Source organism: Planococcus citri, chromosome 4 (assembly GCF_950023065.1).
Source record: "Planococcus citri chromosome 4, ihPlaCitr1.1, whole genome shotgun sequence".
Taxonomy (NCBI): Eukaryota; Metazoa; Arthropoda; class Insecta; order Hemiptera; family Pseudococcidae; genus Planococcus; species Planococcus citri.
The window spans coordinates 58,185,710-58,201,489 of record NC_088680.1 but is presented as its reverse complement, the minus strand read 5'-3'; the positions used below and the strand labels follow the sequence as shown (position 1 = coordinate 58,201,489).

General features: G+C 31.9%; 1 protein-coding gene across 2 annotated transcripts in view; it reads left to right on the top strand.

Moving 5' to 3' along the window:
• The window catches only part of ex (expanded), a 48,911-nt gene that overhangs the window by 26,313 nt on the left and 6,818 nt on the right, over positions 1-15,780 (top strand). For both annotated transcript variants that reach the window (XM_065359740.1, XM_065359739.1), the window contains exons 3-12: positions 766-865; positions 7,227-7,306; positions 7,496-7,575; positions 7,663-7,858; positions 7,936-8,172; positions 10,905-10,970; positions 12,194-12,362; positions 12,453-12,617; positions 12,703-12,864; positions 13,274-13,410. In XM_065359740.1, coding sequence (XP_065215812.1) covers positions 766-865; positions 7,227-7,306; positions 7,496-7,575; positions 7,663-7,858; positions 7,936-8,172; positions 10,905-10,970; positions 12,194-12,362; positions 12,453-12,617; positions 12,703-12,864; positions 13,274-13,410 — 1,392 coding nt within the window. The remainder of the gene's footprint in view (positions 1-765; positions 866-7,226; positions 7,307-7,495; positions 7,576-7,662; positions 7,859-7,935; positions 8,173-10,904; positions 10,971-12,193; positions 12,363-12,452; positions 12,618-12,702; positions 12,865-13,273; positions 13,411-15,780) is intronic.

The window sequence follows — 15,780 nt, the reverse complement described above, 5'->3', positions numbered from 1 at the left end:
TTTAAAATGTGTTTTTTAAAAAGGTGGAAAATAAGAGAAAAAATGGAAAACGTTCGAGGAATGATCCTCAAATCAAAGAGTCTATTATATTCAATTTTTAGAAAAATCGGGTGGAAAATTGACTGAAATGAAGCGTTAGAGCAAATTATGTAGGTACTTTTGAAACCTCTGGAATTGATGAAAAATATAAGTCGAAGGGTTGGAAATGTTCCCAGCGAATTTTTTAGTCTATTAAAATCAACCTCATCCACTCGTTAATTTCAAGATTTTAGCCTGGGATCGATACCACTCTAGCTTCTTTAAATCCAAAATCGAATCAGTTCCTTTGTTTTTTTTTCGTAACTTCAAAATTTGAAATAAGACATGGCTTTTTAATCTCCATTAATGATGACCCAGAAAAACAAAATATTATTGACGACTGTATACCTAATGCAAAATGTATTTTCCTTGTCTACGTAATTCTAAACACGTATTCCTTTTAAAAGTTATTCGTAATTAAATTCAAAATATTTACGACAATTCTATTTTTGGAATACGAAAATAAGGCTTCAAAAAATAATGGAATTTTATAAGACAAGCACCTCTACTTAGGTAATGCTTAATTGAAAAAGCAAAAAAAAAGTAATGCGAAATGTGTAACTTATTATTCATTTCAATACTCGTATTTTTAATGGAAATGTTTTTCCTTACACGTAATTTGACTTAATGTTATTTTCTTGTTTTTATTTCTTTAATTGTTGACGAATTTTTCAATTTTCATTTCAGCCAAAATCCAAAACAAAAGAGTTGTATAACCAAGCATGCGCGCATCTTGCTTCTCAGGGAATGCTTGATACCGATCTGTTCGGCTTAGCAGTGATATCAGGTGAGCAATTTTGAGTTCTAATTAGATTAATAATTTTCTTATTATTAAAAACCGAGACTTAGGAATAAGGTCAATGTATTGTTTACCTTAGTATATGTAAAATTGACTCGTAAAATAGCGCAATTTTTTCAACCATACATGCAGACTATGGCTAGAATTTACTCGTATCTTTGCGTCAAAAATACTCATAAGGAATCTGCAGAGAGCATTCTCGAATCCCAGCCACATGCATAGACGTATACCTAGACCTACTACCTACCTACATTTCGGCCATTTTTTTATGTAATAAATTTATCATTAGCATCGATGAGGGCAGGCTGCAGGCTTTACGCGTGGAAGCCAACTAAAAATATATTACGATACGCGAAGAGGTATTACACCGCATCATAGGCATTCTAGGGAGCGGCGACTGATGAAGAAGAAGGGTTATAAGGGAACGGGAAGGTAATTTGTAAGCACATAGATAGATGGTATTTCGTTTTAATATACTTAAATTATAATTGCGGGTTGGTATTTTGACAGCGAATCCAGCTCGCAGGCACGAATGAGGAGGAAAAAAACATAGAAATAGCTCGTACATATCTCGGTGGCTATGAGCGAAGAGCTATAGCCGACTTTATGGCTGCTACTGGTTTTCTCTTATGTATTCGTTTATTGTATCTAGATGTAGGTATAGGATAGGTTTTGAGGTGCCCATATAACTGATATGTGTATGTGTAAGTTGGTAATAAGTCGCATCTCGGCATCGTGTATCGTTGATTGCTTTGGTTGCCCTGAAGCTCGACTAGGTGGTCATCATCGTTATACATTTTTTAGAACCTTTTTTTAATCTTTTCTATTCTCTGTTTTTCTTCTACCACCTTAAATGCAGCAATCTATGGATATAGTTTACAAATCGGCGATGTATTTATTCGAGAGTGTGTGGAGGTATTTGAGGAATTCCGATTCAAGCCAAGGGGTTCGAATATGTTTTACTATGGGGTTGCGAATTTTTAGAGGATAGGATGATTAATTCGAGTAGAAGGTTGAAAAACAATTTTTTTTAACATTGATTATAACCTAAGCATGTGTTGATGATGAGATTTGAGGAATAACAAGTTGAATTATTTTTGAAATGTGCTAAGATATCTCAAAGTAGAGGGGAAGGGAGCAATAAATTTCATTTTTTTGGTAAGCAGACAAATTATTCAATTTTAAGCATTTTTTCCATTCATTTTCATTAATCCGATATGCGTCATTTAATTTAAATTTTCTATCAAAAAAAATTAATAATCAACCGTCGCAGCTGAAAATTAGAATGTTAAAAACTCTGATTTCTTGGCACCTGAAGAAACTGCTACTTTTTCCGAGCCAGTTAATTGGTATGGATTGGGAGTCATCTAGATAGGAGTGAATTTATCGAAGAATTGAATCTCATTAGAACTCGTTGGAGTGTAAAATTTCTATTGTTGGAAAGACGGAGGTAGAAGAGGTTCTTTTCAACAAAAGCACTGATTCGAACAAATGAAGTTTTTATTTATAAAAATAATACTTAGATGTTTGAAATTAAAAGCTTTATAATTTCTTTTATCTGTATTTTTTCGTAGGAAAACAGTCGGAAATTCTTTATTTTTTTCGAGTTTTTGAATTTTGCAATAGTGAATTAAAAAGTTGCTATCATTGTGTTCTAAAATGATTCTCTTAGTTTTGGAAATTATTTATTCCGACGAACATTTTCAAATTACAAAAATCATCCAAAAATTGGCGATCTGTAAATTTTTAAGATTTTTGGTGGGACTGATCTTGGATTTTGTTTTGAATTTGGACCATTTTTTTCCATCTTTTTTACATTATTTATGTAGATTGAGGGAAATATTGATAGGAAGGAGATTTCACGTGTAGGTTGAAACTTGGAGAAAGAGGGATTTTTTTGGCATATTAACATCTTGAAGTATGCTTATCGTGTGTATAATTTTTTGAATACTCGACGAGCCGTCTCGATGACGCCTTTTTTTTTAACATGATGGTAACTGTGGCGCCTGCCTTAATGGGCCACTGGATTAAAATGCAGGTTTATTTGGGTATTTTGTAGGTACGACTCGTGAATACATAAAGTATTTGAGATTCTCGAAAAAAAGACTATGGTCAAAAATCATTTAGTTTTTTTTACTGCAGTCAAGATTTTGGAAAAAAAATACAAGAAAAGCGATGCTGACAAATTTTGATTTTTTTGCTGCATTTTGTATTTTTCAGCTGTTGAAGAAATCTGATGAACAAATTATCATTCGTTGTAATAAATTTTCATGCCCTAAGTATGATTTGAGCATGTAATTTTGGTTTCCTGTAAAATCTGATTTTTTTCAACCGTGCTCAAATTTTTTTGAAAATTATTGTATGTACTTGTTACGTAATAAAATTGTAGATACGGTTCGGTTACTGCAAAGAAAATAATTAAAAGTACAGTACAAGTACGTGCATCTGAATTTTGATGCAAGAAGAGAACTATTGTTTATTTTTATGTTCTTGTTTTTATGGAAATCTCATCGTTAATACGAAAAAGTCAGCATTTTTTTTTTTTTTTTTTTTGCAAAATGAACGCGCAATAACCGTAAAATCCGAAGAAAATCATCACGAAATTGAACACCATTCGAGAAATGGCTCCCAAAGGAATCGTCTTTCTAAAAATTGGAACGATATCGTGCGGTATTGCGATTTTGTATAGTATCGTATCGTATTATGTACTTACTTTTTTTCTGTCGTCGAAAGCACAAATAATATGTGTTCAAGACAATGTACGTGAGTATTTTGAGAAAAAACAATATTTTTTGCTGCTCGGAAGTAGGTAGCTGTAATCCAGATACACTACGAAAAAAAAAAAAAAAATGAAAAACATAAACATTTCTAAGATTTTTAAATTATGAGGTGTCAGCACCTACATTTCATTTTATTTTGAAACAATGATACAGGGTGGTCTGAAATAATGACTACCTGTATAAAAGATGATGCAAGAATGTAGGTAATGATAATGAATCTTGTATTTTTACTGGAACGAGCTGCGTTGCTCATTTCGAATGGATTATGTGAACACAACCCTCCCCTTCCGATATTTTAATCTACCTATTTGTACAATTCTATCTGTAAAATTTAGGTAGGTACGAGTTTTAAATATGGCGATAAAAATTACACTCGAATTGAATCGATTTAGAGGGCATGCAGAAATAGAGAGGTAGTTTTCAATAATTTTTTTCAAAAAAAAAAATACTCCTTCTAATTACTATAATTGGTTATTTTGAAGATATTATAAAATTTGTTTTTAGACTTACAAAATTTCGACTTTTGGTTTGATATGAATCAGTCGAATTCCAAGAATCGATTTATTTGCGATTTTCAATTTCACATGACCGAATTATGTTGGAAACTGTAAATCAATTTCAACTTCAAAACCAAACTTCCGGATTGAAAAACGATTAATTCGAACCCAAAAAATCGATTCATTTTGATTTTCAGTCACATCTTATTAATCATGTTCGAAATAAAAAAATTATTTTGGACTCAAAAGTTGACTTTTAGATAAAAATCGATTAATCGAATTCCAAACATCGAATCTCTTGCAATTTTCGATCTCACACGACTTGATTGAACATTTTTTCAATGAATTGAATCAGTGTTTTAGCTTCAAAATTAAACTTTCGGATCAAAAATCGTTCGTGATCAGAAATCGAATTATCGAACCCAAAAAAATCGATTCATTTCGATTTTCGATCTCGTCTGATCAATCATATTAAAAATGAAAACAAAATTATTTTGGACTCAAAAGTCGACTTTTGGATTGGAAATCGATTGATCGAATCCCAAACATCGATTCATTTGCAATTTTCGATCTCACATGACTTGATTGAACATTTTTTCAATGAATTACGAATTGAATCAGTGTGCTTTAGCTTCAAAATTAAACTTTCGGGTCATAAATCGTTCATGATCAGAAATCGAATTATCGAACCCATAAAATCGATTCATTTCGATTTTTGGTCTCATGTAGTCAATCATGTGTGAAATAAAAAAATTGATTTTGGACTTGAGAGTCGACTTTAAGATCAAAAATCGATTAATCGAATTTCAAAAAAATCTATTTTGCAATTTTCGATTTCACTCAAAAACTAAACGTATGGCTGAAAATCGATTATGATCGGAAATCGATTAATCGAACCCCAAAAAATCGATTCATTTGTGATTTTCGATCTCATCTGATCGAACATGTTCGAAATAAAAAATTGATTTTGGACTTGAGAGTCGACTTTAAGACCAAAGATCGATTAATCGAATTTCGAAAAATCGATTCATCATGCAATTTTTGAACTCACGTGATCGAACATGTTCGAAATGAAAATTCTTTGTTAGCTTCAAAACCTAAACTTCCGGATCAAAAATCGATCATAATCGAAAATAGAGTAATCGAATCACAAAAATCGATTTATTTGCAATTTTCAACCCTATGTGATCTTTCATGTTTGAAATTTGTAAAAATTAATTTTGGACTCTGAAGTTGACTTTTAGATCAAAAATCGATTAATTGAATTCCAAAAATCGATTTTGCAATTTTCGATCTCGCCTGATCGAGTATGTTGAAAATGAAAAATCAATTTCATCTTCAAAACTGAACTTATGAGTCATAATCGATTATGATCAAAAATCGATTAATCGAACCCCAAAAATCGATTCATTTGCGATTCTCGATCTCATACGATCAAACATGTTGAAAATAAAAAATCAATTCACCTTCAAAATTGAACTTCCGGATCAAATATTGATCATGATCAAAAATTGATTAATCGAACCCCAGAAATCGATTAATTTGCAAATTTAGATCTCAATATGATCGAATATGTTCGAAATTAATAATGAATTTAAGCCTCAGAAAATATGGACGTCTATCTCGGTCAAAAATCGGTCAAGAAAAAATTGACCAAAAATCGATGTTTTCGATCGATTGATTTTGGTTAATCTTGAGAGATTTATCTTGTTTTCTGGTTGATTCTTTTGAAGAAAAAAATTGTTTCATTTTCGAATTCGTGGAGCTCATCTTCATTAAAATAGTCTCAAATGAAATTTGGTTTCCCACAATAAAAGAAAAAAAACGCATAAATTAATTCAGTGCTGCCCAAAAAATAAGATCAACAGTATCGATAAAACAGGAACCGAAATTCAGTCTGATTTGGGTTTTCAATTATCTAAACAATAAAAAATATACCTATATTTATACCACTACATTTTCAAGTATCTGTATCTGCTCATTTGTTGTATAGTATCACTAATCTATACCACGGCGAGTAAGTACATATAAAAAATGAAGGATACGCGTGTCGAGGGCTTAATTTATGTTCTATTATTCGAACCAACTATCGATTGTAGTACGTAATACGTCTCTCCAAGATGCTGGTACTGTTATATGTGTACATGAAAATAGTACACCAATAGATACCATTGATGTTATAACACAACCACGGTATGCCCAACTAGGAAGAATTTATTGTTTAACCGTTGCGTTTGGTTGTTAATTTTAACCATCGAATGTTCCTCGAAATCGAAAAGAAGAAGAAAAAAAATCTTTAAAAATCCTTGATCGAGTTGTTAATCAATTTGACATTGCGGATGAATTCCACGCACCCAGATTCGTGCAAAGTAATCACCAATCAGTCTTCGTGTGCTGTAGGTGCATTCCATATGCTATGTAGTAAATGACGTATGAGATCTACAAGTACGGAGGTGTAAATTGATTTGTTCAACTTTCGTATGTACGTACTACATATAAAAGGTGCTCGTATACTTTCAAAATTATGCGTATTTTTGGTGGCTTTGAGGTGATTTGTTGTAAAAAAAAACCCTGTGTGTGAGAATTTGGCGGATATTTATAGAGAAATATTTGGACTTGGTGAAAGTATTTTTTCATTCAGATGCCCTAAATGGAATATTATCGTGCACCTGCGCCTGTGTCTTTGTTCGAGTCGCCGTTGACCAAAATTATCGGAATTTTTAAAATCGTGATTTCAATTTTCAAAGTCTTGAATTTTCGGTTAATCAACCACATTTTGTAGTCGTAATTATTTGGTAGGTAATTGTACATTTGTCGAGTTCTCGATGATGATAGTGATTTTAAGTAGGTGGGTAGTACTTGAAGTTACCAGCATTCCTCTAAATGTAATTTGTCGATAAATTAGTCGTATTTATTAAAAAATTTGCAAGGTTGAGTGTTTTCTTGATGCGTCATCGTCTGGTTGTCTTCGTAGTTACTTTACAATAAAGCAAATACTACCATAAGGAGTAAACTGTGATGAGGAAGAGAAGTACAACCTTTTAACGATTGTTTTTTTTTTTTTGATTTCAGATGGCGAGTACTTATTCGTTGACCCAGACTATAAGCTCTCAAAATACGCACCAAAAAGCTGGCGATCGTCTTCAACTCATGTTAGTACTGTACCTACTATTTTATTTTTGAAAAATTCTTTGTAAATTTCATAATAAAAGGTTCGTATTTACGAGCTTTTCAGGTGAAAATATTCATTTAGGTCAAATGTACAAACCTTGATATAAAATATCTCATATTTTTCAACCATTCCTAATCAATAATTTTTTTTTTCAAATTTTTCTCAACAGGGATTGGATAACTCGGGAAAACCCTTATTGGCGTTCTACTTCAGGGTACAATTCTATGTCGATAATCCATTACTGCTTCGGTAAATATTGTTACGTTACCTAAGTATATTTTACTTGTGTACATTTAGGCCCTGCCGGTACTAATTTCCGATGTAATTACGTTTTAGCGATGAAACCTCGAGACACCATTACTACCTGCAGTTGCGCCATAACGTGGTGTATCGAAGCCTCGTCTACACGTATGTGGCCGAAGAGATCATCTACTTGTTGGTTGGATTGGCGTTGCAAGCGGAATTCGGAGATTACCTCGAATCACAACATACAGAAAATTATTTCTCGTTACAAGAATATTTTCCACAACAGGTCAATATACATAACGAAAAAATAATGGAATTGGATTTATCTCTTTACAAAATGCTAAATTACGATTCTCTCTATAGATGGTCGCACATGGAAATGAAACAAAACTATACCAAAACGCTGCAGTTGTACACAAAGCAAACCGCACATTATCGAAAGCGCAGGCCGAAACTCAGTTCATACGCGAAGCTAGTTCAAGGGATTCATTCCCTTTGGCTCACAATTCTCATTTATACAGATTAAAACAGAAAAAACACGATCCTAATCCCGGTACCTTATGGCTGGCTATTTGTACTCGAGGTATCGAATTATACGAGGTTAGTTTTTCACTCTTCATTTCAACTATGTAGTATGTATTATGACTTAGTTTAGTGACTAAAATAGGAGTTTTCTTGAATTTTGATCAGAATTTTACTACCCCCCCTCCCCCTCGGCCTTTTCAAAGTGTAAAGATGTGAAATTAAAATGTTCTGCGAAAGTTCAGCTTTTAGATATTGAACATGTGTCATGAAAAATTTAAAGTGTACTCCAAACTTTGATTTCGCATGGCAATGTTCGGAATAAAAAATCAATTTTTGGTTAAAAATTAAAATTCTGGATCAAAATCGGTCAATCGAATCCGACAAATTGATTCATTTGCAATTTTTGATCTTATAGAACATGTTCAAAACGAGAAATCAATTTTAGCCTCAGAAGTAAATTTCCTGCTTCAAAATCGGTCAATTGAAACCTCAATAATTGATCGATCAAACCCAAAAAATCGATTCATTTGCGATTTTCGGTTTTAATTAAATGTATGATCAAACATGTTTGAAACGAAAGAAAAATCAATCTTAGGTTAAAAATGAAAATTCCGGGTCAAAAATCGATCATGATTGGAAATCGATTAATCGAATCCGACAAATCGATTTATTTTCAATTTTTGATCTTATTCGTCATAGAACATGTTCAAAATGAAAAATCAATTTCAGCCTCAGAAATGAATTTCCTGATTGAAAATCGATTAATCGAAATCTCAAAAATCGATTAATCAAGCCCAAATAATCGATTCATGTTTGATTTTAGTTCGATGTGTAATTGAACATGTTCGAAATTAATGAAAATCAATTTTAGCTTCAAAATCGCAATTTCGGATCAAAACTCGATCGTGGTTGAAAATCGATTTATCGAATCGATTTTTGATCTTATATGATTGAACATGTTTGAAAATCAAAGAACAATTTTAGACTATGAAGTAGATTTCAAGATCAAAAATTGATTCATAATCGATTTTTGATCCCTTGTGATTACACACCCTGTTTATCAAAATGTTCGTCTGGATGTACAATCGATACATTTGCCATTTTCAACGTCATATAATCATTCGTTTTCGAAATGAAAGATTAATTTTAGACGCATAACGTTTGAAGTACACTTTCGGATCGAAAATGGATTGATTGTGTTCTGAAAATAGATTCGTTTCATCGATCAATTCCACTTCAAAATCGTTTATGTTTTTGCTAAGAAAAAATTGGCAAAAATTATATTTTTTAAATCGATATTTTTGATTGATTTTAACTAAATTGCTGAAAATTCCCAAGTCTCCATTGTTTTCAAGAATACTTACTCAAAAGTCCCTCTTCTTTGTCCAATGTTGTAATTTTTTGTCAATAATTCCCAAAAATTCCTGCTTTCTGTTAAAATTGTCGAAGTCTTAATTTTTGTCAAAAATAGTTGAAAGGTCTCGCTTCCTCAAAAATTGTCGCCTTTTAGCAAGACTGCTGAAAATTGTCGTTTTTTGCGAAAAAAAATTCTAAAAAAAAACGTACTTACTTTTTTGAAAAAAACTGTTCGTGATCTTAAATCGATTCTTTTCGACTTTTGATCTCATCTGATCGATCATATTCGAAATGAAAAAATTGAATTTGCGCTCAAGAGTCGATTTTGAGATCAAAAATCGATTAATCGAATTTCGAAAAATCGATTCATTATGCAATTTTTGATCTTACGTGATCGAACATGCTCGAAATGAAAATTCTATGTTAGCTTCAAAACCAAACTTCCGGATCAAAAATCGATCATAATCGAAAATGGACTAATCGAATCACAAAAATCGATTGTATTGTGATGTATCATGTTTGAAATTTTTAAAAATTGATTTTGGATTCACAAGTTGACTTTTGGATCAAAAATCGATTAATTGAATTCTAAAAATCGATTTTGGAATTTTTCATCTCACTTGATCGGATATGGTGAAAATGAAAAATCAATTTCATCTTCATAACTAAACTTATGGGTAATAATCGATAATGATCGAAAATCGATTAATCGAACCCCAAAAATCGATTCAATTTGATTTTCGATCACATCTGATCAATCATGTTCGAAGTGAAAAAATTGATTTCGGACTCAAAAGTCGACTTCAAGATCAAAAATCGATTATTGAATTTCGAAAAATCGATTCATTATGCAATTTTTGATCTCATACTCGTATGATCGAACATGTTCGAAATGAAAATTCAATGTTAGCTTCTAAACCAAACTTCCGGTTCAAAATCGATCGTGATCGAAAATGGACCAATCGAACCACTAAATTCGATATATTTCTGATTTTCAAACTTATGTGATCTATCATTGTATGAAATTTAAAAAAATTGATTTTGAAATCAAAAGTTGACTTTTGGATCAAAAATCGATTAATTGAATTCAAAAAATCGATTTTGCAATTTTTGATCTCACATGATCAAACACGTTGAAAACGAAAAATCAATTCAATTTCAAAATTAAACTTCCGGGTCAATTATTGATCATGATCAAAAATCGATCAATCGAACCCCGAAATTTCGATTCATTTGCGATTTTAGATCTCGATAATATGGACTTCTATCTCGGTCAAAAATCGGCCAATAAAAAATAAATCGTGAGTACGATGGTAATTTTAGAACAGAAGCAGGTGTACCTATCCTCGATAAATTATCTCAAAAAATTTCAAACCACTCAGGGTCATCGTTACATTGTTTAGTGGTATGAAAACTAGTACAGTAAATTAATTCATTATTTTATTTTACAGGAAAGATCGAATAAACCAATCAGTGGCACATTTTGTTGGAATAATATAGGAAAATTATGTTTCGATGTAAGTACCTACATATAATAATCCAGTACGATATTTTTTTAATGTTATGTGCGTAAATTTGACCTAGTAAAGTACCATTTAAACGTACGAATGAGTGTATAGACAAGGTATAGGTATGTGCAGTGCAGAGTACCTATACATATAGGAAATACATAGAATGCCTCGAAGATATTTACGAGATGGTATATGTGTCGTAAAATAAATACGCTCATTCATCATCGTTGCCTATTAAACTTGTATTCAGTCATTACCAAATTTAACGAACTGAATTGAAAATTTCTCTATATACGTTTTTATCTATTCTAAGAAACAATTAATTGCCAGTTGCCTTGAAAAATTCGTCTCCCTTTTTTCTTCATCAACGTGTTACGTGTGCTATGAAAATGAAGTTCAAACTTGCACTGTGCATGAATACATACGAGTACTTTATTATAATAAGAGGTAGAAATTTCGACGGCGTATTGTTATGCAAAATAATACCATTTCGTAATTTTACTTTCGTGTGTATAAATACATACCTACATAAGTTAGAAAATAGATAAGTTCATAGGTGTAAAGTGTGTGTACTGGAATATGGAGAAGACGTGCGTCTTACGTCGTCGTCCTCTTCGTCTTCGTCGTGTTAACTTATAAATGTAGGTATATGTATCTCTCTATAGTTGTACATGTAGGTACTTGGTACATCTAGAGGTACTCTCGAATTTGTAATGAGATTGTACACTCCTTCGGAATACGATATACGTACGCGTGTAGCTCTGGTATTCAAATGTTGTTGAACGTTTCAACAATGGAACTAAACGTATATATAAGATTCTCGTTTATAAATACCTCACTACCTGCTTATTGATATCGTAAGTTTCCTCGTCTTCGCTCTTTACCTGGTCGTAATGGAACGTATATTATACCTATGGTGCTCCGCTATTGGTGGATTTGCTTTCAGTTACCTTCTCGCGAGGTAATTATGTTCGCCGCAATAATTGCCACCTTGCATTCTTTTCGCTGACGTTTTAATTAAAATGCATAGAGGTCGTGATATTTAGATAGGTAGTCGATATGATGGAATCCATCGAGTTCACGTTGTTGTTGGCGCTGTAATTCGATAAAATGGCTATAAACGCAATTTAGAATTTTTTTTTACTCTTAATCGAACGACATTTTTCCTGTTTTAATGGTAGTTTTCATTGAACGATAATTCACCTGCTTTGTTTTGTTTTTGTTTGCAGAGAAAAAAATTTGAAATCAGATCGCTTAATCCGGCTGGCGAAAGATACGTTTATTATACGAATTCGGACGAAAAAAGCAAACATTTGTTGACATTATGTCGATTAACTCACCAATTTTGTATGTCTATTCAATTAAGATTGAATGAAATTACTCGTAAGGAAGAAGAAGGTATAACACATTTTAATTTCTCGTGCTCAGTCTCAAATGTATATACGATTGATCGATGAACTATAAAAATGTGTATTTTAATTCACGCAGAAAAAAATCAATACCGTGATTGGGGATCGGAGCTGAGCGTGAAACTGACTGAAATGTGCTATAATCATAACGCCGATCAAAGAATATCCGTCATATCTACAACATCTTCGAATACCACCTCGGGTATTGTTTCGGATCGAGTTCATAGCTTGGATGAAAGCGAAGGTACGCGAACTTTTTTTTTCAGTTGAAGTTTTATTGCAGATAGAATGGATTTTTTACAACGGTGATTCTTTTTTGTCTGTTTTAGATGATCTAGATATGGAAATTATGATTAATTCGCCTCCGGCAGCATCTATCGAAAGTTTAGCCTTAGCTCATTTAAGAGATAGCTTTAATACGGAGAATAGAAAAATCAATAAAATTGTGGCGAGATCGTCTCCTGCTTATCATAATTCTGTTGGTGCTCAAGGTGAGTTTGGATTCGTAGAATTATCCTCATGTTAAGAGAATTACTCGATCTGTAACTTTCTATCTTACTGGGATCAAATTCTGATTTTTTTTTTGAATTGAAATTGAATAGTTTGATATTTAAATTTTGGGCACCTATTTCGTTTTTAAATGATCTTTTTATTTTCTTATTTGGTTTTTTGATCCGAGAATTTTTGCCATTGAAGGTACATTTTTTATTTCAAGAAATTAAATTGAGTGTAATCGAGTCGTACGAGTATAATTTATGTTGAAGAAATTTCAAAAAAAAATTGAATGATCATTTTGATATTTTTTAGAAAATTTGCATTTTAGATATTCGTAGGTAGTATTTTTAGATTTACATATAATGGAGTTTTAAATATAATATATTTTTTTTCTTTAATTCACAGATGAAAATTCAGACTTATGTTGTTTAAGTAAATTGACATTACCTACCACACCTGCCCCTACCGACGATAGTCAATGCTCAAGCTCATGTTCTACCATTGTAGTCACCGGATATGGACATGATAAAGCTAAGACGCAGGTATAAATCGTTCGTTTTTGTTTATTTTGTGTATTTTATTGTACCTACCTATTGTGTTCTGTTCACTTTTACACGAGGTTCGATCCAAAAATTCCTAGACTGTTGCCAAAAATTCGTTCAAAATTTCGAAGTTTTTGATCAACTTCGACTTCGAAGTAATTCCTCCTCTCCCCTTCTACTACCAGTTGACCGAATTGGTATTCCATTTAAAAAATGATTGCTTGCGATCCTATATCATTCAGCCAGACACTTATCACTCAGAATTTGGAGGCAAGAGGAAGAGGGCCTCGAGTGCTTTAATCCAAAAAATTATCAGAAATTCGGATTTAGTGAAGTGACCTCAAATTAGTAATAATCGGCATAAACACCTTATTTTCGTAATTTTCTAAAATTTTTTGTGTCAAAGTTGGAGAAGAGGCAGGTTGAAGGGGTATAAGAGGATTTTATTCTGAGAATTGACGAATATTCAAATTAAACTGATCAAAATGAAGAGGTCATTGACCGCCCTTTCATTTTTAGATGAAATTTTGAGAAGAAAATGCGATGTGATATGTTCTTGTTCATATCTCTAATTTGAGGCCGCTGAGTTCAAAATATTATGCAATTATGTTTTTTGAATTTGACTTGACCTCCCGATCACGAATCGATTGATCAAACCCCCAAAATCGATTTTGTTGCAATTTTCGATCCCATCCATGTGATGAGTCATGTTCGAAATGAAAAAAATTATTGAATGCTCAGAACTAAACTTTTAGATCAAAAATCGATTAATTAAACCTCCAAAATCTATTCATTTACGATTTTTGAGCTCACCTGATTAAATATGTTATATTCTCAATGAAAAAATCAGTTTCAGCTTCAAAATTGAACTTCCGGATCTACAATCGATCATGATCAAAAATCGAATACAATAATCGAACGCCGAAAATCGATTTATTTGCGTCTTCTTGCGTTTTCGATCCTACATATGTCATCCATAAGGTTGAATAGAATAATTTTCATTTTTCAAAAAAAAAAATTCAACTCAAACATGGACTTCTTGATAAAAATTGATTAATCGAATTCCGAAAATCGATTTATTTTCGATTTTCGATCTCATCTGATAAAAATACATATGTTCTGTCCGAAATGAAACATCAGTTTTAGCTTCAAAATTGAACTTTCACATCAAAAATCGATTAATCAAATGCAAAAAATTGATTTACTTGCGTTTTTCGAATTTATGTCGTCAATTATGCTCGTGTTAAAAAAAATGATTCTTGACTCAAAAAGTCGAAAATAGATTTACGGATAAAAAATCGATTCGTTTGTTACTTCGATCTCACGATCGCTTTGATATCAAACATCTAGATCGAAAATCGATCGATCGAATTTTAAAAATAGATTGGTTTTCAATTTTTGATTTCATTCATGACCGAACATGTTCGAAATAAAAAAATCAGTGTTAGTTTCAATATTATTTATCTTCGGGGTCAAAAATAAATTTATTTGCGATTTTCGATCCCATACCATCAAAGATGTCCAAGCTCAAAAAATTCAAATTTATTACTCAAAAATGGAGTTTTGGAACTTTGACAAATCGAATTCCAAAAATCAATTAGGTAAATTGCAAATTTTCGAACTCGAAACGATTTATGATCGAACATGTTTGAAATGAAAAGTGAATTCTGGCTTCAGAATCAAACTTCTGGATCAAAGATAGAATCGAACTCCACAATTCAATTTTTGCAAAAAATTTCAAAAAGTCTCTCTTGTTGAAAAGTTTTTTCTAATAAAATTGCCAGTCTCACTTTTTTGACTGATAATTGCCAAAAATACCTGCTTTTTATCAATTAATATTGCTAACAATTTTCACTTTTTACCAAAAATGAGCCCCTCTTTTTTGCTGAAAACTGCTAAGAAGCCTTGCCTTCTGTTGAAATTGACAAAATGTTGATGTCGGCCAAACAAAGCAAAATCCTCGTCTTTACTCAAAATTGCCCAAATTTTACGTTTTTTTTTTGCCATAAAATGCTTAAAATTTTCGTTTTTTTGCATAAAATTCCAAAAAGTTATTTTCTATTTTAAATTGCCTACTTGCCAAGAAGACTCGTTTTCTTCCAGAAATTGCTGAAATAGCCTGTTCTAATCTGAAATTTTCTAAAGCCTTGGTTTTTATCAAAGAGTGCAAAAAAGTCTCGTTTTTCGCCGAAAAATTTATTAAAATCTTGCTTTTTGCCCGAAATTGCTAAAAATTCTCTTTCTTTTACCAAAAATATTCCGAAATGCCTCACATTTTTGCTTAAAATTGTCAAAAGACCTAGCTTTTTTCCAAATACATATAGATAAGCCTGCTAGTCTCGTTTATTTATTTTTTTTTTGCCAAAAGTT